The 22,787-nt window shown below is 44.3% G+C and overlaps 2 protein-coding genes across 2 annotated transcripts in view; both read right to left on the bottom strand.

The window, feature by feature from the left end:
* Positions 1-3,676, bottom strand: part of LOC106566213 (DDB1- and CUL4-associated factor 1) — a 43,054-nt gene extending 39,378 nt beyond the window's left edge. The window contains exons 1-5 of the mRNA XM_014134088.2: positions 3,494-3,676; positions 2,359-2,482; positions 1,892-2,042; positions 1,376-1,489; positions 75-212 (exon numbers count right to left, since the gene is read on the bottom strand). Of these exons, the coding sequence (XP_013989563.2) occupies positions 75-212; positions 1,376-1,489; positions 1,892-2,042; positions 2,359-2,471 (516 nt within the window). The 5' untranslated portion in view covers positions 2,472-2,482; positions 3,494-3,676. The remainder of the gene's footprint in view (positions 1-74; positions 213-1,375; positions 1,490-1,891; positions 2,043-2,358; positions 2,483-3,493) is intronic.
* Positions 3,677-5,538: 1,862 nt separating this feature from the next.
* The window catches only part of LOC106566214 (semaphorin-3D), a 132,750-nt gene continuing 115,501 nt past the window's right edge, over positions 5,539-22,787 (bottom strand). Inside the window, exons 12-18 of the mRNA XM_014134089.2 lie at positions 20,607-20,829; positions 17,080-17,168; positions 12,650-12,691; positions 11,438-11,595; positions 9,218-9,282; positions 8,131-8,264; positions 5,539-8,033 (exon numbers count right to left, since the gene is read on the bottom strand). Coding sequence (XP_013989564.1) covers positions 7,584-8,033; positions 8,131-8,264; positions 9,218-9,282; positions 11,438-11,595; positions 12,650-12,691; positions 17,080-17,168; positions 20,607-20,829 — 1,161 coding nt within the window. The 3' untranslated portion in view covers positions 5,539-7,583. The remainder of the gene's footprint in view (positions 8,034-8,130; positions 8,265-9,217; positions 9,283-11,437; positions 11,596-12,649; positions 12,692-17,079; positions 17,169-20,606; positions 20,830-22,787) is intronic.

The following is a 22,787-nucleotide window of genomic DNA, read 5'->3' as shown; positions in this document are numbered from 1 at the left end:
GATTACATCGAAGCATCGTCTATGAACAACATCTCAAGCATCAACAACAACAACGTGTGCCTGTGTACACTAACCAGTTTAGAGTTGTCCTCCCTGTAGTTGGTAGCTATCTCCTGGTTCTCCATCGCTCTAGCCAGTAGCCCTGTAGCATAGATACACAGAGGCCGCTCTGCCTCCTGGGCCCATTTAAACAGCTTCTCAACCAGACCCTCCTGTTTCAACACACACAGAGACGGTTGGACCAGAGAGCACATTCACAGCATTTCAAAACAGGGGTTTACAACATTCACAAGGGGTCTGTGTACGTGTTGGACACGTAAAGGATCCAATTAGATTTCTAACTTTGATGTTTAGGTAGAAATGACAGCAGTGTTCCTTCTAGATTGGGGGGGGGGGGGGCATTGAGCTAGTCAAGGATGCTGAGAATGACAATAACAGTACTTTCTCCTGTAACACCACAGCTGTCTGAATGACAGTACAGTACCTTCTCCTGTAACACCACAGCTGTCTGAATGACAGTACCTTCTCCTGTAACACCACAGCTGTCTGAATGACAGTACAGTACCTTCTCCTGTAACACCACAGCTGTCTGAATGACAGTACTTTCTCCTGTAACACCACAGCTGTCTGAATGACAGTACAGTACCTTCTCCTGTAACACCACAGCTGTCTGAATGACAGTACCTTCTCCTGTAACACCACAGCTGTCTGAATGACAGTACAGTACCTTCTCCTGTAACACCACAGCTGTCTGAATGACAGTACCTTCTCCTGTAACACCACAGCTGTCTGAATGACAGTACAGTACCTTCTCCTGTAACACCACAGCTGTCTGAATGACAGTACAGTACCTTCTCCTGTAACACCACAGCTGTCTGAATGACAGTACCTTCTCCTGTAACACCACAGCTGTCTGAATGACAGTACAGTACCTTCTCCTGTAACACCACAGCTGTCTGAATGACAGTACCTTCTCCTGTAACACCACAGCTGTCTGAATGACAGTACCTTCTCCTGTAACACCACAGCTGTCTGAATGACAGTACAGTACCTTCTCCTGTAACACCACAGCTGTCTGAATGACAGTACAGTACCTTCTCCTGTAACACCACAGCTGTCTGAATGACAGTACCTTCTCCTGTAACACCACAGCTGTCTGAATGACAGTACCTTCTCCTGTAACACCACAGCTGTCTGAATGACAGTACAGTACCTTCTCCTGTAACACCACAGCTGTCTGAATGACAGTACCTTCTCCTGTAACACCACAGCTGTCTGAATGACAGTACAGTACCTTCTCCTGTAACACCACAGCTGTCTGAATGACAGTACCTTCTCCTGTAACACCACAGCTGTCTGAATGACAGTACAGTACCTTCTCCTGGAACACAACCGCTGTCTCCAGACCTGGCATTATGTTCTGTAGCAGACGACACGCTGCCGTGTTCATGGACAGCTCTCTACTGGTCATCACATAGCTATTCAGCAACTAGAGGGAGAGGTCAGAGGTCAGACACAGGGTTAACAGCTCTCTACTGGTCATCACATAGCTATTCAGCAACTAGAGGGAGAGGTCAGAGGTCAGACACAGGGTTAACAGCTCTCTACTGGTCATCACATAGCTATTCAGCAACTAGAGGGAGAGGTCAGAGGTCAGACACAGGGTTAACAGCTCTCTACTGGTCATCACATTGCTATTCAGCAACTAGAGGGAGAGGTCAGAGGTCAGACACAGGGTTAACAGCTCTCTACTGGTCATCACATAGCTATTGAACAGCTGTAGGTCAGAGATACAACAGGGTTAAGACAGAGTCACAGGCCGCAGCGGTCTTATTAACGTAATAGAAGAAGTGTAGTTCAATTTTGTATCAACGGTAGCCTTGATTCGTACCGCATTTGTAAAGTCATCATTCTTGAAGAGGATTTTGAGTAAATGTCCCAGCATGCATTCTGGATCTGCTCGTCCTGGATGCCGGTCATCAAACGGGTCAGGATCAGCTTTGTGATACTCCTCTGTCTCTCGCTCTACCAGCTCAGAGATCCTAACACACACACACACACACACACACACACACACACACACACACACACACACACACACACACACACACACACACACACACACACACACACACACACACACACAGAGAGAAAACATGAATTATCAACTGTCTGTCATATGAAGAATAGAAGATGATTTTTTTTGTAATGTCTACATGAAAACAACGCAGCAAACAACGGATGGACCTAAACAGCGCAACAGCAACAGGCCTATACAACAACAAAAAACATTGCCAGTAAATCCACCGAAGTCTCCCACTAGTCTTTTTCCATTATTAGCTAGTCGGTGTTACTGACTTGGTGAGGATGGAGACCAGGTCGTCACTGGTTCCTTGCTGCTCCGTCTCCCATTGGTCCAGCAGAGAGGTCAGCTCTGCCTTGGCGTCCACCATCGCAGCAGGGGAGGCCATGGTTTCTTTACCTGAGAGAGGAGGGCACAGTGTGAGAGAGAGAGAGAGAGAGAGAGAGAGAGAGAGAGAGAGAGAGAGGGCACAGTGTGTGTGTGTGAGAGAGAGAGAGAGAGAGAGAGAGAGAGAGAGAGAGAGGCACAGTGTGAGAGAGAGAGCACAGTGTGAGAGAGAGAGAGAGAGAGGGCACAGTGTGAGAGAGAGAGAGAACAGTGTGAGAGAGAACAGTGTGAGAGAGAGAGAGAGAGAGGGCACAGTGTGAGAGATAGAGAGAGAGAGAGAAAATGTACAACACAGGATAATGAAGTTCTGAGATGGTACATGAGAGACAACTCGACGTGTGTGTGTTTACCCCCTGTTTACCCAGACTCCGATATTAGATCTTGATGTCATCCTGCCATTTCACTCTATGCAAAATGTCTAGATTAACGTTAAGAGTGAAAACAGTATCTAACGTGAGCTTACTCGATGTCTGAACTGATCAACGTAGTTTGATCTGGCTTACTAGTTAAGTCACTTTCGGCTGGCTAATTATCTACTTGGACAAACGACGTGACCTAACTAGTCAGTAGAGGGAAGGAGACCTGACTAACTAGTTAACTAAGTAGTTAACGTTAGATGTCTAACTACGAGTAGCTTCGTTGGGGAGAAACAAGAGAAGTGGGTCATTGTGGTAGCTCTAGCTAGCAACAGAAAGTCATCCAACAGGTGGCTTCTAACTAACGTCAGTTACAGTGTGGAAACAACTCGGCGTATTTAACGTTCCTAGCCAACCGGTTGGTAAATTAGCGTAGCAACAAGCTAGGCTGCTTTTCATTTCTTCCTAACTCATAGTAGGTGCAGCGTAATATAACAGTTAGTAACACTTTCAGATCGCTGGATCGATTTAACAATGTGCTCCCAACACAAGCCAGGAAACGTTACCGAGCACGCACGAGTCACGCATACCGAAAAACAAGGAGTCGGTGTCACGGCGGGGAATCACTGAAGTTCCCTGCTTTTTAAATACACCTGGATGTTCCTACCTTTCTGTTGCAGAACACAAACTGTAGCTCAGACGTAGTGTTGTGAATTTCACGAATAGGTTGGGTGAGAGTACGAAGAGGGGAAAATAAACGATGTATTAATATAAGCGGAAGTTTCCCATGTTTATTTGTCTAACTTCAGTCCCGGTGGCACGCTGGAAACGTCACAGACAGACGGCGACCTTTGATGACGTCACGGACGTTTTATTCCGCTGCATTCCATCTCCTTATTGTAGTTCTAACTGTGTATTTATACTTTTATATATATATATTGTGTAAATGGTTAGTCATCATGACATGAACAGTGTCAGTTTGCGGGATGTTCATTCAGGAATATATTATCGAGTTTATTTATTTAGCTAATCAATTGTTTGTATGTGGGCTTTTAAATTATAGTCATACTTGCCATTATTTATTTAGTTCAACAATGTGTGGACATTTCTCATGAAGAGAAAGGTAATGTGTCCAAATTCTGAAATGAATCGTTCCTTATAAACATAGCAGTGTTACCTCCACAAAGAAAGGCGTAATGACATGATGCTGATGAATCACCAAACCATTCCCTTTCGTGATGTGTAGAGAAGCAACATACTGGTAGCTGCTGGAAGAGTGTCTCACTGCTTTATAATATACTCCTTTGACTCATATATATATAAAGATAACGTACACATAAATAGGATAAATAAAATGCAACCTTGCTTAAATGATGACAGTATTACATAATGAAAAATAAATTACAGGTCTACAAGTCACTTGTGTAGTGTACACAAACCAACACTAGATGGTGATAACTACACGATAAACAACAAGTTACACGGTGGAACCGTGTCCGTTCACTGAGCACAACACGTTGGAAATGCGTGGTTTTTCAATGTTCAGTCGTTTGCACTAGGGTTTGATACCCAGTCATTCACACTACTGTTGAATGATGAGATCTGTGCTGATTACCAGGGCTTATCAAATTATAGACCATTTTCTAAATTAATTAAAAAAAATACAAAACAAAGATTTCTTAATTGCACGTCTTCACACCCGAGTTCATACCTGGTGGAAGCACCTTTGGCAGCCATTACAGCTGTGAATCATTGTGAATAAGATTCTACCAACTTTTCACAAGTCTTAGGGTAAAATACACTCAGTGGACAAAACATTAAGAACACATTCCTAATATTGAGTTGCACCCCACCCCTTCAATTGTCTCAAGGCTTAAAAATCCTTATTTAACTTGTCTCTTCCCATTAATTGACACTGACTGAAGTGCATTTAACAAGTGACATCAATAAGGGATCAAAGATTTAATCTGGATAGTCTTTTTTATTTTTTTTATTCCTCAAGCTCAGTTAATTGGTTGGGAGTCATTGATGGACAGAAATATTCAAACCATATCTTTGATTTTCAAACAGATTTAAGTCAAGACTGAAACATTCAGGAACACTCAACACCTCTTAGAAAGCCAGTCAGTGTCTAAAGAAATCTGAAAGGAGAAAAGCTCAGGTCAAAAGTTAGAGGAAAACCTGCCTCAGTGTGTACGCGTGTGTGTTCATTCTCTCCAGATGCTGAGAACCTTTGATTTTCCCAGTCAAATATAACCACACTGTCCACAGCTCTGTCTGAGGACTGTCTGACAGACTGACTATTCAACCAGCGGCCTAATTGATACAGGATGCCATGCCATCTAGAAATGTTAGCCTTAGGGCTCTATTCAATCTGCACTGCCGAAGTTCAGCTTTAGCGTAATTGAAATGTAAAGGCAAGAGAATGCATTCACAGTAAACGGTGCATATGTCGGCTCAATCGGAACTGACCTTTTACATTTCTATCGAGGAATCTGTAACGCTTCAGCTTCAAAGCCCTACATCTTTTGGAATTAGATCTTTTTTTTTTGTATGTTTCCTTCGGGTTTATCTGTCTGTGTATAAAAACTATCACTAGATAGTTTCAGAGACAAACCATCACATTTTGGTTGCATAACGAGATATATCCGCTTCACTCTCAGAGAAAAAAGTAGCACTGCAAAGTTTTACACAGTCAAATGTGACAAATAATTACTTCTTTTTTTTTTAATAAAGTTTCTGTACAAATGATACATCCAACATAAAAAATATACATGTATATATACTGTAATTTAATACAGTAATATGAGATCTGGGCTCTGGTCACAATTTGTATGCTATATAGATGAAACAGAGTGTCATTTGGGATGAGTCCTAACTCTAACCAAACACTATAGAATGAGGCTATAGATTCATGTGTTAAATATATACGTTAAATATACAGGATAGGAATATTCTAGCTAAACAATGGGTATACAGCGCTTTGCAACTAAACCAAGTGCTATACACATTGAAAATCTATGAGAACAGTAATACTTTACACAAAAGGTACACATAAGCATTCATTTCTGATGAAAAAAAAAAAAACACGTGAAAAATTGGTGGATATAGCGTTTTGTAAATAAACTCTTTTGGAATTTATATGTTAAACATACAGGATAGGAACATTCCATTCCAGCTAAACACTATCTCTATAGTGTTTTGCAACAAAACCAATTGTTATATACATCTGAAATAAACTATTTTTGGAATTTATCTAAAATAAACTCTTCAAATGTAAAGGAGGCTTCTCAGTGTTGTTGTCCAAAGGACCAGGAAATGAAATGTTTCTCCTCTTCTCTGCAAGGAAGGAAGGAAGGAAGGAAGGAAGGAAGGAAGGAAGGAAGGAAGGAAGGAAGGAAGGAAGGAAGGAAGGAAGGAAGGAAGGAAGGAAGGAAGGAAGGAAGGAAGGAAGGAAGGAAGGAAGGAAGGAAAGAGATGGAGGGAACATCCTTGGTTGCACAACAGAGTGGCCCGACTCATTTCCCCTCACAGCTCTGAAGTTCCAGGAACACCTGTGGTTGTGATGATTGTAATACTGCTGAGGAGTAAATAAACATCTGTGGCTTGACAGCGGATTTGCCCACCCACCCCTCAACACATGTGGCAGGGAACGGTCTGTCCTGTTTTTATTTGGTAACAAACTCACCTGTCCAGAGCGCAATAACAAACGTTTCGGGTCAAAATCCTGTCTACACAGAATACAGGGGATGATTAAGGAGTAATATAGAAAATAAAATATCTATCATACACATTATTCTGTGGACAAATGTTAACTGATAATAATATTAAGCTTATACACTGAGTAGACAAAACATTAGGAACACCTGTTCTTTCCATGACCTAGACTGACCAGGTGAATCCAGGTGATCAGTTATGATCCCTTATTGATGTCACCTGTTAAATCCAAAGGGTGGCTATTTGAAGAATCTCAAATATTAAATATATTTTTGATTTAACACTTTTTTGGTTACTACATGATTCCATATGTGTTATTTCATAGTTTTGATGTCTTCACCATTATTCTACAATGTAGAAAATAGTAAAAATAAAGAAAAAGCCTTGAATGAGTCGGTGTTGTACAACTTTTGACCAGTAGTGTATGTGAGCCATTCAGAGGGCGAAGGGGGAAGACAAAATATTTAAGTGCCTTTGAACGGGGTATGGTAGTAGGTGCCAGGCGCACTGGTTTGAGTAGAACTGTAGCGCTGCTGGGTTTCACACGCTCAACAGTTTCCTGTATGTATCAAGAATGGTCCACCACCCAAAGGACATCCAGCCAACTTGACACAACTATAGGAAGCATTGGAGTCAACAAGGGCCAGCATCCCTGTGGAACGCTTTAGACACCTTATAGAGTCCATGACCCGACGAACTGAGTCTGTTCTGAGGGAGAGGGGATGGGGGGGTGCAACTCAATATTAAGAAGGTGTTCTTAATGTTTTGTCTGTTCAAATAAAGGCTGTGTTACTGTATGTACATACATTATCTTTATCGTCAAGGCGACTTTCTAATTCTCCACCCTTTTCCAGAAGTGTACACTTGCACACTACCTGTCATGGATTTCAAGGCGTAGGCTCGTTGTAAGCATTGGCTGAATGGAGTTTTTATACCATTGTTAAATCCAATACGTGAAAGTGTGCAAGTGCACATATCAGGAGAAACGCGGAGACCTGGGAGGCAGACCCACATCTCTGTCCATCCCCATCCCCAACTGGTCATTGTAGTAGGGTCTCCTCGGTGAAGTCGTGCCGTCGCACCCTGGCCTTGCCGTTGTCCACCTGGGTCCGTTTCCACTTCAACTGGCGTAGCTTCTTCTTCTCGCGGTACCACAGCTGCTCACAGTACTCGTTTACGCTCATGCTAGCCATGCCCACCATGTGCAGGTCCTTATAGTTCCTGAAGTGCTTGGTGTGTCTCTGGGTGTGGCTCCCAGGACCTCCAGGGCGCCCCATCGGCCCTGCCCCTCCGGCCCCAGGATCAGATGCCCTGGTCTGGGATGCTGTCATGCTCTGCAGAGGGATAATTTTGAGGTTGTAGCGGGCCTGGACCTGGGAGAAGGAGTGCTCCAGGGTGGTACAGCTGTAGAGGCCAGCGTCCCCTGGTTCCAGTCGCTGCATCAGGAGACCACGCTTCATGTGGACCATACGATCCTCACTCTGGAGCAGCTGGACAAGAACAGCAGGGCAAGACAAGAAAAGGTTCATTATGAGATGAATATTAGTCAACGATTCAATTATAAATGAGAAGATCAATGTCCCTCACCTCTCTGCTAGTGCGAGTGTGCGACGGCTGAACTGTCCATGTGACTGTAGCCTGTTGGGATCTGGGCATACACTCTAGGAAGGTTGAGCTGCTCTGCACTCCATAGATCACTTTCAGCTCCACCGACTCAGAACCTGGAAGGCAGGAAACAGGAGCAGTTAAATGTTATGTCACTGCATTCATAATAGCCTTTCATGGCAGAATGTGCGCATACTGGGGGACACACACGATCTGATTCAGAGTTCTGGGGGGGGGACACGATCTGATTCAGAGTTCTGGGGGGGGACACGATCTGATTCAGAGTTCTGGGACACACACGATCTGATTCAGAGTTCTGGGGGACACACAATCTGATTCAGAGATCTGGGGGGACACACGATCTGATTCAGAGATCTGGGGGGGGGACACACGATCTGATTCAGAGTTCTGGGGGGGGGACACATGATCTGATTCAGAGATCCGTTTTGTGATCCTCCTTCAAAGGATTAGGTTAGGATTTGAGGAGGGTAAATTGACACTAGATCTGTGCCTCAGAGGGCAACTTGTACCTCTGTAGAGCTGTACAGTAGGTCCACTAGAGGGCGAACTAACGGTTCATCACCAGCTAAGCTTTCGGACACGATCATAGCATTGGGTCATACCGAAGCTGTCTCTGCTACAGAGAGTCAACTAATACATGAACCTATGAGCAGTCACATCTAATCTCCAGACATTACAGCTGGTCTGGTACCGTACCACGAGACGACTTACATCATGGTAATACTGAACTGGAGGAAAGCTGACTGGTGCTGCAACGTACTGTAAACTAATATATTCTAATCTAACATGGAGAAAGAAGTGAACGAATCATATGAGCTAAGTTACAGTACATCAGACATGGTCCTAGGAGCCTAGTGAACTAAGGCAGGCTGGCCCTGTAACTTAGCGCAAACGAATACATTAAAAGGACGCAGTAATATGAGTTAAGTTACCTACTGAGCTGAGACTGGCTGGTGCGAGCTGCAACCAGAAACATAGAGTATCATATACAGACATAAACATTTAGTAGACGCACACACAAACACACACACACATGCACACTAATTACCATCTTCTGCATTGTGACACTGGCTCATTGCATCCCCATGTTTCCCATCCTGGCGTCGAGCTCGCCTGAGGAGTTAAAATAGCAGACAGCCTGGATGTCATAACCATGTCATAACCATGTCATAACCACGTCATAACTCTGGATAGCTTTGAACCTTGGCAGAATGTTTGTTTGTTTATTTGGTTGTTGGGTAACCGTTAGCTGTTACTATAGCAACAGTTCTTCTTTCCGGGTTCACAAACAAAGAGCAACACAATACAACACAATCACATCTACATAGAAATACAACAACATAGAATAGTACTTTATTGTTCATCTGTCACAACACACACACACACACGTGTCTTTAATTGTCTACAGAGATAGTAAGGCAGTCATTTAAAAGTAGTTTGAAGCATTATACACTGCTCAAAAAAATAAAGGGAACACTAAAATAACACATCCTAGATCTGAATGAATGAAATAATCTTATTAAATACTTGTTTCTTTACATAGTTGAATATGCTGACAACAAAATCACACAAAAATAATCAATGGAAATCCAATTTATCAACCCATGGAGGTCTGGATTTGGAGTCACACTCAAAATTAAAGTGGAAAACCACACTACAGGCTGATCCAACTTTGATGTAATGTCCTTATAACAAGTCAAAATGAGGCTCAGTAGTGTGTGTGGCCTCCACGTGCCTGTATGACCTCCCTACAACGCCTGGGCATGCTCCTGATGAGGTGGCGGATGGTCTCCTGAGGGATCTCCTCCCAGACCTGGACTAAAGCATCCGCCAACTCCTGGACAGTCTGTGGTGCAACGTGGCATTGGTGGATGGAGCGAGACATGATGTCCCAGATGTGCTCAATTGGATTCAGGTCTGGGGAATGGGCGGGCCAGTCCATAGCATCAATGCCTTCCTCTTGCAGGAACTGCTGACACACTCCAGCCACATGAGGTCTAGCATTGTCTTGCATTAGGAGGAACCCAGGGCCAACTGCACCAGCATATGGTCTCACAAGGGGTCTGAGGATCTCATCTCGGTACCTAATGGCAGTCAGGCTACCTCTGGCGAACACATGGAGGGCTGTGCGGCCCCCCAAAGTAATGCCACCCCACACCATGACTGACCCACCGCCAAACCGGTCATGCTGGAGGATGTTGCAGGCAGCAGAATGTTCTCCACGGCGTCTCCAGACTCTGTCACGTCTGTCACATGTGCTGTGTGAACCTGCTTTCATCTGTGAAGAGCACAGGGCGCCAGTGGCGAATTTGCCAATCTTGGTGTTCTCTGGCAAATGCCAAACGTCCTGCACGGTGTTGGGCTGTAAGCACAACCCCCACCTGTGGACGTCGGGCCCTCATACCACCCTCATGGAGTCTGATTCTGACCGTTTGAGCAGACACATGCACATTTGTGGCCTGCTGGAGGTCATTTTGCAGGGCTCTGGCAGTGCTCCTCCTGCTCCTCCTTGCACAAAGGCGGAGGTAGCGGTCCTGCTGCTGGGTTGTTGCCCTCCTACGGCCTCCTCCACGTCTCCTGATGTACTGGCCTGTCTCCTGGTAGCGCCTCCATGCTCTGGACACTACGCTGACAGACACAGCAAACCTTCTTGCCACAGATGGCATTGATGTGCCATCCTGGATGAGCTGCACTACCTGAGCCACTTGTGTGGGTTGTAGACTCTGTCTCATGCTACCACTAGAGTGAAAGCACCGCCAGCATTCAAAAGTGACCAAAACATCAGCCAGGAAGCATAGGAACTGAGAAGTGGTCTGTGGTCACCACCTGCAGAACCACTCCTTTATTGGGGGTGTCTTGCTAATTGCCTATAATTTCCACCTGTTGTCTATTCCATTTGCACAACAGCATGTGAAATTTATTGTCAATCAGTGTTGCTTCCTAAGTGGACAGTTTGATTTCACAGAAGTGTGATTGACTTGGAGTTACATTGTGTTGTTTAAGTGTTCCCTTTATTTTTTTGAGCAGTGTATGATGGTGTATCTGTTAGGTTACAGTACTACACAATTATCTGTTAATTATCAGTGTATGATTGTCATCTTTTGCTGATGAATGTAAAATGTAAAAAAAAAAAAATGGCAATAAATACATTGTATAAAACATTTTTTAATGCTTGATGTTATTGGTTACTACTATTGATACACCACAATGATTTGATGTGGAGATCAGAATTGTTGTTCCGGGCTCTTAACCTAAGTAGAGTAGTTACCTCTTGTTGCTGGGGAAGTATCGGTTGCATGAGTTTCCGTCCCAGACACAGTAAGGGTCTCTGGCCAGACAGCAGTCAGCACAGACTCTACCGTACAGCTCACACCTCTGCAGGGGTAACTGGGCCACTCCCTCATCGCTGCTCACATACAGCTGTTGCTGTAGACACACATACAGGGCAGGGAAGATGATTTCATTTCAATTTAAAGTAACTTTTAATTAATGTCATTTAATTATATTGAATTTAATTGATGACGGAGGACTTTAATTGACATAGTAGCCTACAGTGCTTCTACAACTGTCAATGTGTCACGTAGACTTCCTCTCCGGCGTTCGAGGTCGTCAGGCTGCTCATTATTACGCACACCTGTTACCATCGTTACGCGCATCAGACTCACCTGGACTCCATCACCCGCCCGATTACCTTCCCTATATATATGTCACTCCCCGTTGGTTCTTTCCTCAGGCGTCATTGACTCTGTTCCAGTGTTCATTTATTTATTAAATCCACTCCCTGTACTTGCTTCCCGATTCTCAGCGGACACGTTACACTTCGTAAAGTTAGTCTCTCATTCATATTAGGTGCTTGAGATTACTGTAAAGCGCTGGTATGCAGGAAAATATTTACACATAGAATCTGGATTGTGGGATTTTCAAGGCCTATACCCAACGTGGCTACACCTGTTATCACAAACTTCTCTGTGACTAGGCTACTGCTGGAGAAACTATGTGTAAACAGTGCTGATGCTCTATAGCAGGAATCATCAACTAGATTCAGCAGTGGAAGTATATTTTTGTTGAGGGGATGGTCGGGGGGGACGACATAATTTAAAATAATTTACAGACTGCAAATTGACCGCAAGAAGCCCAAACAGATATAATATATGACTAAAACATAATCATTTCAAACCTTACTTACATTTGTAAACGATCACATCTTTCTATTATGTACTTTGGAATACATTTCCAAAATTTAAAATCACTTGGAGCTGATTTCCTGGTGTTTTTATAGTCTTTTATGTCCAACAAGGAACTAAACATTTTATTTTTAATTGCTCAGACATCTTGGGGTGCCAAATAAAACTACCCGTGGGCTACCAGTTGGGGAACCCTGATCTATTTGAATCATTACTGGAATGGTATTTTACTGCCACTGTTAACTGTTAACTGAGGATGACCACGCACACACACAAATACAGCACTGCACACTTACCCGTTTGGTAGACAGCTCCATGCTAAGGATAGGGGCGTGATTCTGTAGGATCAGAACACAGGATCAGATGGGTTATTAGTATTACAAAAGATACAGGGGAGTGGTGTGAATGTGTGTGTGCGCGCGTGTTTGTGTGTATGAGATAATGAAAAATATTACCACCACAACTACCACCATTACCACCATTACCACCACTACCACCATTACCACCATTATCACCACTACCACCATTACCACTGCTACCACCATTACCACTGCTACCACCATTACCACAACTACCACCATTATCACCACTACCAATGGCCCATGACAGTCCAAGTGACACGGACGATTACCTTGCTACCATTTGTCTCGTCACATTCCACACTAACTCTCTACCAGGCCCAGGCCACTCAGACACACACAAACGTATGCCCACACACACACACACACACACACACACACACACACACACACACACACACACACACACACACACACACACACACACACACACACACACACACACACACACACACACACTGATCTCATTACTACGCTTGCGTCTGTGAGCTGTATGGTAAACCTGTACCCAAGGCCTGCCAGGGGCATATCAAGGGTCATATACAAGTCAACCCCCCCAGACATCGAATTTAAGCATGAGAATAGCATGCTATTCACCAGCTAATCCTCCGGGGTGGAGAAAGGAAGGTGTGTTGGAGGCGTGTCTATAGATACACCATATTAATGAAGGTGTGGAGGAGGCGTGTCTACAGATACACTGTATTAATGAAGGTGTGGTGGAGGAGGCGTGTCTACAGATACACTGTATTAATGAAGGTGTGGTGGAGGAGGCGTGTCTACTGATACACTGTATTAATGAAGGTGTGGAGGAGGTGTGTCTACAGATACACTGTATTAATGAAGGTGTGGAGGAGGCGTGTCTACTGATACACTGTATTAATGAAGGTGTGGAGGAGGCGTGTCTACTGATACACTGTATTAATGAAGGTGTGGTGGAGGAGGCGTGTCTACAGATACACTGTATTAATGAAGGTGTGGAGGAGGTGTGTCTACAGATACACCATATTAATGAAGGTGTGGAGGAGGCGTGTCTACAGATACACTGTATTAATGAAGGTGTGGAGGAGGTGTGTCTATAGATACACCATATTAATGAAGGTGTGGAGGAGGCGTGTCTACAGATACACTGTATTAATGAAGGTGTGGTGGAGGAGGCGTGTCTACAGATACACTGTATTAATGAAGGTGTGGAGGAGGCGTGTCTACTGATACACTGTATTAATGAAGGTGTGGAGGAGGCGTGTCTACAGATACACCATATTAATGAAGGTGTGGAGGAGGCGTGTCTACAGATACACTGTATTAATGAAGGTGTGGTGGAGGAGGCGTGTCTACAGATACACTGTATTAATGAAGGTGTGGAGGAGGCGTGTCTACAGATACACTGTATTAATGAAGGTGTGGTGGAGGCGTGTCTACAGATACACTGTATTAATGAAGGTGTGGAGGAGGCGTGTCTACAGATACACCATATTAATGAAGGTGTGGAGTAGGAGTGTCTACAGATACACTGTATTAATGAAGGTGTGGTGGAGGAGGCGTGTCTACAGATACACTGTATTAATGAAGGTGTGGTGGAGGCGTGTCAATAGATTTGACGTAATTCCCTCATAATTCAACCACCTTTATGCGCGAGGAAACCGTGAATAAGGGAAAGGGAATAAGGTCGATATAACCTGCAGGTTCCAAGTGGAAGAAGCATCTACTTTATTTTTTCTGATAGCAATAACAACATTCTCCATGCACTGTAATTTACAACTCGATTAGAGCTATTGATAAGAGCTAGGTTAATGAGTAATCCGTTTAGAGAAAGGGATTGTAAATAAACATAGGAATTGTTTTAGATGAAAAGTGTTAATTTTATTTAATTAATTGAACCTTTATTTAACTAGACAAATGAATAATACTGTACATCCAATAAAGGTTTTTCTCTAGTCGGAGTTCTGCTCTGACATTCATCTGGTGGATTAGAGAGGGTTGTTGAAAACAAGGTTAGCTCCGGTTTGGATTCCCAAATAAATAAAAAGACACAGCCCTCTTGTCCTGTAGACAATGAAAGACACGTGTGTGTTGTGACAGATGAACAATAAAGTACTATTCTATGTTGTTGTATTTCTGTGTAGATGTGATTGTGTTGTATTGTGTTGTTCCACACTCTCTTCTCCTCTCTCTTCCCTCTCTCTTCCCTCTCTCTTCTCTTCTCCTCTTCCCTCCCTCTTCCCTCCCTCTTCTCTTCTCCTCTTCCCTCTCTCTTCTCCTCGCTCTTCTCCTCGCCCTTCTCCTCGCCCTTCTCCTCGCTCTTCTCCTCGCTCTTCTCCTCGCTCTTCTCCTCTCTCTTCCCTCTCTCTTCTCCTCTTCCCTCCCTCTTCTCTTCTCCTCTTCCCCCTCTCTTCTCCTCTCTCTTCTCCTCTCTCTTCTCCTCGCCCTTCTCCTCGCTCTTCTCCTCGCTCTTCTCCTCGCTCTTCTCCTCGCTCTTCTCCTCGCTCTTCCCTCTCTCTTCTCTTCTCCTCTTCCCTCCCTCTTCTCTTCTCCTCTTCCCCCTCTCTTCTCCTCGCTCTTCTCCTCGCTCTTCTCCTCGCTCTTCCCTATCTCCTCCCCTCCCCTCTCTTCTCCTCTTCCCTTAGTCTGTCTGTTTATGTGGGAAGCATCTGTATCTGTTTTTCCTCTTAGGGGGTTAGTTAGTTAATTACAGTGTAGTTAAGTAGTTGGTTAGTTGGTTAGGTAAAGTATGTGATTGCCCCAATGGAAACAACAGCCAGTGCTGATGTCAGAAACACCTAGCTCACATTACATGGCAGACAGACAGGTCAACAGATGGTATGGCAGACAGGTAGGTCAACAGATGGTATGGCAGACAGACAGGTCAACAGATGGTATGGCAGACAGACAGGTCAACAGATGGTATGGCAGACAGACAGGTCAACAGATGGTATGGCAGACAGACAGGTCAACAGATGGTATGGCAGACAGACAGGTCAACAGATGGTATGGCAGACAGACAGGTCAACAGATGGTCCTTGAGAAAAGTCATACTATTCAGGCTGAATGAATTCCATAGAGACCCTAGACCCTACGCCTTAGCCCACTTTCTCGTTCTAAACTTCTAACGCGAGCAGGACGGGTGTGGTTTCATTCGACAATGATCACAAGAGCAGCTGCTCACCCGATTTGACAGCTCCAATGCAAATACACCGCTGACACCGCCAGATACACCACTGACACCGCCAGATACACCGCTGACACCGCCAGATACCCCGCTGATACCGCCAGATACACCGCTGACACCGCCAGATACACCGCTGACACCGCCAGATACACCGCTGACACCGCCAGATACACTGCTGACACATCGTGCTGACACCGCCAGATACACCGGTGACACCGCCAGATACACCGCTGACACCGCCAGATACACCGCTGACACCGCCAGATACACCGCTGACAGATCCTGCTGACACCGCCAGATACCCAGCTGATACCGCCAGATACACCGCCGACACCGCCAGATACACCGCCGACACCGCCAGATACACCGCCAACACCGCCAGATACACCGCTGACAGATCCTGCTGACACCGCCAGATACACCGCTGACAACGCCAGATACACCGCTGACACCGCCAGATACACTGCTGACACCGCCAGATACACTGCTGACACCGCCAGATACACCGCTAACACCGCCAGATACACCGCTGACAGATCCTGCTGACACCGCCAGATCCTGCTGACACCGCCAGATACACCGCTGACACCGCCAGATACACCGCTAGATACACCACTGACACCGCCAGATACACCGCTAGATACACCACTGACACCGCCAGATACACCGCTAGATACACCACTGACACCGCTGATACCACCAGATACACCGCTAGATACACCACTGACACCGCCAGATACACCGCTGATACCACCAGATACACCGCCAGATACACCGCTGACACCGCCAGATACACCGCTGACACCGCCAGATACACCGCTGACACCGCCAGATACACTGCTGACACCGCCACAACATCAGCTACTGTGTGTGGGCGTCGGCTATCGCCGGTTTACACTTCATCTGATTAAATCTAGGCCTTAACATGGCAGATATTCCCACTTAGCCTATCAGAGATGGTATCAAGATGGTGCTACCTTTATTTATACAGGTTTTTCTCATTGAGATAACATCTCTTTTCCAAGAGAGACCTGGTCCAATTTTCAGATCAGTGAAGTATATAGGCCGTTGGGTGTAAACGTTTCTACACTGGGTCCCATTCAGATGAAGTTCCTAATTGCTCCTGAAGCTAAAACTCTGACTTGGTAGTAGGACACTTTAAGAGAAGACGTAATGGTGAAGCTGAAGTAGATCCGCTCACCTGAAACACAGTCAGCTGCTCCAGAATGATCTCCTCAGGCTCCCTGTTCTCTTTAGGAATTGACACCACTTTCAGCACCTGGCCATCATCTAATGAGCAGGGAGAAATAGAGAGAGAGAGGGGGGGGGGAATGGAGAGAGTTACCAAGTGATATAGGTAATAACAATCGATTGCAGTTAATGTCTCTAATATACAGCTGGTGATCTTCATGGAAACGGTGAGTTAAAAGTCCCAAGGTCACACCAACCAACCACCACTCCTGGCTGTGCGCTTCATGCATTGATCGATTGATGCTGTGGTGTCATTGTTACATACTATCTTTGTATTTGTATTTGGTTCCTGCCAAGGCAGCAAATACTCTTCCTGTTGTCCAATAAAATTATTAAGGAAGTTTATACAATATTTAAAACATTACAATACATTTCACAACGGATTTTACAGCACATTAAGTGTGTTTCCTCAGGCCACGACTCTACTACCATATATCTACAAAACAACATCCATGTGTACGTGTGTGTGTTATAGTGTGTATGTTATAGTGTGTTTGTATTCATGTGTCTGTGCCTATGTTTGCGATGCTTCACAGTCCCCGCTTTTGCATGCGTGCGTGTGTGTGTGTGTGTGTGTGTGTGTGTGTGTGTGTGTGTGTGTGTGTGTGTGTGTGTGTGTGTGTTTCTTCAAGTTGAACTAGATAAGTTACGCATGTTAACCCAAACCTAATCTCATTGACAGGGATAGTGTGGGTAGTGTGTGATTTATTTATGAGTTAGAATATATAACCTCAGAGGGTAACCTTAGATTCTAGGTCATTCCCAGGGTCTGGGACCATCCTGACAAGAGCCAACCCTTCCAGTCATTTGTGTGTGTGTGTGTGTGTGTGTGTGTGTGTGTGTGTGTGTGTGTGTGTGTGTGTGTGTGTGTGTGTGTGTGTGTGTGTGTGTGTGTGTGTACTGTGCGAGCGAGTGTGCGTGCGTGTTTGTGGTGAGTGTTTGTGCATACGCGTTCTCATCCATGTTTGTGTTTGTGTGTGTGTGTGTGTGTGTGTGTGTGTGTGTGTGTGTGTGTGTGTGTGTGTGTGTGTGTGTGTGTGTGTGTGTGTGTGTGTGAGCGAGCGAGCGTGCGTGTTTGTGGTGAGTGTTTGTGCATATGCGTTCTCGTCCATGTTTGCGTTTGTGTGTGTGAGTGCGCTTGCCCCTTGAACTCTACCCTTTTTAAGTGAATCACTTTAAGACAGACACCCCTCGGCAAACACATTTCTCTCTACTCTATGCTGAGGACACAAGTCATTTTCCCAGCAATTGTTTACAGACAGATTATTTCACTTATAATTCACTCTATCACATGATGTCAAGTAAAGAGGCACTGAGTTTGAAGGTAGGCCTTGAAATACATCTACAGGTACACCTCAAATTGACTCAAATGATGTCAATTAGCCTATCAGAAGCTTCTAAAGCCATGACATCATTTTCTGGAATTTTCCAAGCTGTTTAAAGGCACAGTCAACTTAGTGTATGTAAACTTCTGACCCACTAGAATTGTGATACAGTGAATTATAAGTGAAATAATCTGTCTGTAATCAATTGTTGGAAAAATGACTTGTGTCATGCACAAAGTAGATGTCCTAACCGACTTGCCAAAACTATAGTTTGTTAACAAGAAATTTGTGGAGTGGTTGAAAAACGAGTTTTAATGACTCCAACCTAAGTGTATGTAAACTTCAGACTTCAGCTGTAGACAGACAGACAGACAGACAGACAGACAGACAGACAGACAGACAGACAGACAGACAGACAGACAGACAGACAGACAGACAGACAGACAGACAGACAGACAGACAGACAGACAGACAGACAGACAGACAGTGTGTGTGTGTGTGTGTGTGTGTGTGTGTGTGTGTGTGTGTGTGTGTGTGTGTGTGTGTGTGTGTGTGTGTGTGTGTGTGTGTGTGTGTGTGTGTATGTCAGTGAGACAGTATAACAGCTACTCGTGCCCCTCAGGGTGCTTCTATAAATCCTTACTAGATTTCTCCTACTGATACAGTATGGGCTGTTTAATAGGTTTCTCATTAGATTCATCCAACTATTATACAGTATGGGCTGTTTAATAGGTTTCTCATGAGATTCCTCTTACTCTTTATTACCAGTGGCTCTGGTTGATCCAGGGTTACCTAGTAACTGCGGTAGAATGTAGCCTGAAGAGTCTGAGTCTCTCTTGTAGGGAAGTTGTGTTGTTAGGTATCAAGGCAACCCATGAACAACTCCACAAGACATTCTCTTACACGGTGGTAGGTGGTCCTAGATAGAGGACATTATACTGTAATGGTATGTGGTCCTAGATAGAGGACATTATACTGTAATGGTATGTGGTCCTAGATAGAGGACATTATACTGTAATGGTATCTGGTATGTGGTCCCAGATAGAGGACATTATACTGTAATGGTATGTGGTCCTAGATAGAGGACATTATACTGTAATGGTATCTGGTCCTAGATAGAGGACATTATACTGTAATGGTATGTGGTCCTAGATAGAGGACATTATACTGTAATGGTATCTGGTATCTGGTCCTAGATAGAGGACATTATACTGTAATGGTATGTGTTCCCAGATAGAGGACATTATACTGTTATGGTATCTGGTATCTGGTCCTAGATAGAGGACATTATACTGTAATGGTATCTGGTCCTAGATAGAGGACATTATACTGTAATGGTATCTGGTCCTAGATAGAGGACATTATACTGTAATGGTATCTGGTCCTAGATAGAGGACATTATACTGTAATGGTATGTGGTCCTAGATAGAGGACATTATACTGTAATGGTATCTGGTATCTGGTCCTAGATAGAGGACATTATACTGTAATGGTATCTGGTCCTAGATAGAGGACATTATACTGTAATGGTATGTGGTCCTAGATAGAGGACATTATACTGTAATGGTATCTGGTATGTGGTCCTAGATAGAGGACATTATACTGTAATGGTATCTGGTCCTAGATAGAGGACATTATACTGTAATGGTATCTGGTATGTGGTCCTAGATAGAGGACATTATACTGTAATGGTATCTGGTCCTAGATAGAGGACATTATACTGTAATGGTATCTGGTCCTAGATAGAGGACATTATACTGTAATGGTATCTGGTCCTAGATAGAGGACATTATACTGTAATGGTATCTGGTCCTAGATAGAGGACATTATACTGTAATGGTATCTGGTATCTGGTCCTAGATAGAGGACATTATACTGTAATGGTATCTGGTCCTAGATAGAGGACATTATACTGTAATGGTATCTGGTCCTAGATAGAGGACATTATACTGTAATGGTATGTGGTCCTAGATAGAGGACATTATACTGTAATGGTATCTGGTCCTAGATAGAGGACATTATACTGTCCATCCTCTGCATCCACTACCACACTGCACATTGACCCACTCCCTTACTGATAGCTGTATACACTATAATTATTACTATTTTACTGATAGCTGCATACTATATAGTAGAAGTATTACTCTCTTACCTGTGCCCAGGTGTAGTACATCATAGCGTCCATCCGCAGCATCCACCCGATCCACCACCAACCTTCGTAGGGTGTAGGATACGTTGACAAGGGTAAAGACCGGGCGGCGGGTGACGGGCAGGACGGGTTCCCACATCAGATGATGACCCCTCATGAAACTCACTAAGTCATCAGGGAAGTCACGCGTAGACTTGTGGAGGGGGTCGTAGGTCACGCTGGGACACTGGGGAGAGGTCATACCGAACACATCAAGTTGTTATTTTATTTAGACCATGTGATATAATTTATTAAAAAAGGGGGCAAATTGCAGTTTCTACATCCATTTAAAAAAAAAAAAAATTTACTTTGTAATTAATGATACACTATATATACAAAAATATGTGGACACCCCTTCAAATTAGTGGATTCGGCTATTTCAGCTTCACCCGTTGCTGACAGGTGTATAGAACTCGAGCACACGGCCGTGCAATCTCCATAGACAAACATTAGCATTGGTTCGCAAAATTACCTCTAACTTTCTTCATAGTGGATGCAGAGACATACAAATTGGATCCTTGAGTTCATCTGACTCTGGGGAAGAAGATAAATGGCTTCATTGCCAAAATCCCGAAGTATCCCTTTAAATTAAAATGTTTATTTTATGATCAGTCCATGATCAAAAGCTCTGTCTACGAATTTGATAGTGGTTACATTTCTCCAGCCCCGTCCCTCAGCTTTGTCCCAGGAAAGAGGCTTTGTTATTGTTTCAATTGCTGATTGCCGCTTTAACTATGCAAGCGTGACGCTAAATGTCTGTTGCTGTTATTGAACGTTTGATCAAAACTACAGTCGTGGCCAAAAGTATTGAGAATGACACAAATATTAATTTTCACAAAGTCTGCTGCTTCAGTGTCATTAGATATTTTTGTCAGATGGTACTATGGAATACTGAAGTATAATTACAAGCATTTCATAAGTGTCAAAGGCTTTTATTGACAATTACATGAAGTTGATGCAAAGAGTCAATATTTACAGTGTTGACCCTTCTTTTTCAAGACCTCTGCAATCCGCCCTGGCATGCTGTCAATTAACTTCTGGGCCTCATCCAGACTGATGGCAGCCCATTCTTGCATAATCAATGCTTGGGGTTAGTCAGAATTTGTGGGTTTTTGTTTGTCCACCCGCCTCTTGAGGATTGACCACAAGTTTTCAATGGGATTAAGGTCTGGGGAGTTTCCTGACCATGGACCCAAAATATCAATGTTTTGTTCCCCGAGCCACTTAGTTATCACTTCTGCCTTATGGCAAGGTGCTCCATCATGCTGGAAAAGGCAATGTTCGTCATCAAACTGTTCCTGGATGGTTGGGAGAAGTTGCTCACAGAGGATGTGTTGGTACCATTCTTTATTCATGGCTGTGTTCTTAGGCAAAATTGTGAGTGAGCCCACTCCCTTGGCTGAGAAGCAACCCCACACATGAATGGTCTCAGGATGCTTTACTGATGGCATGACACAGGACTGATGGTAGCGCTCACCTTGTCTTCTCCGGATAAGCTTTTTTCCGGATTCCCCAAACAATCGGAAAGGGGATTCATCAGAGAAAATGACTTTACCCCAGTCCTCAGCAGTCCAATCCCTGTACCTTTTTCAGAATATCAGTCTGTCCCTGATGTTTTTCCTAGAGAGAAGTGGCTTCTTTGCTGCCCTTCTTGACACCAGACAATCCTCCAAAGGTCTTCGCCTCACTGTGCGTGCAGATGCACCTGCCTGCTTCCATTCCTGAGCAAGCTCTGTACTGGTGGTGCCCTGATCCCGCAGTTGAATCAACTTTAGGAGACGGTCCTGGCGCTTGCTGGACTTTCTTGGGCGCCCTGAAGTATTCTTCACATCATTGAACCGCTCTCCTTGAAGTGCTTGATGATCCGATAAATGGTTGATTTAGGTGCAATCTCACTGGCAGCAATATCCTTGCCTGTGAAGCCCTTTTTGTGCAAAGCAATGATGACGGCACGTGTTTCCTTGCAGGTAACCATGATTGACAGAGGAAGAACAATGATTCCAAGCACCACCCTCCTTTTGAAGCTTCCAGTCTGTTATTCGAACTCAATCAGCATGACAGAGTGATCTCCAGCCTTGTCCTCGTCAACACTTACACCTGTGTTAACGAGAAAATCACTGACATGATGTCAGCTGGTCCTTTTGT

The sequence above is a fragment of the Salmo salar genome, chromosome ssa12 (assembly GCF_905237065.1).
Source record: "Salmo salar chromosome ssa12, Ssal_v3.1, whole genome shotgun sequence".
NCBI classification, from domain to species: Eukaryota; Metazoa; Chordata; class Actinopteri; order Salmoniformes; family Salmonidae; genus Salmo; species Salmo salar.
Note: the sequence above shows the minus strand (reverse complement) of the source record. Positions and strands in the feature narration are given on the sequence as shown.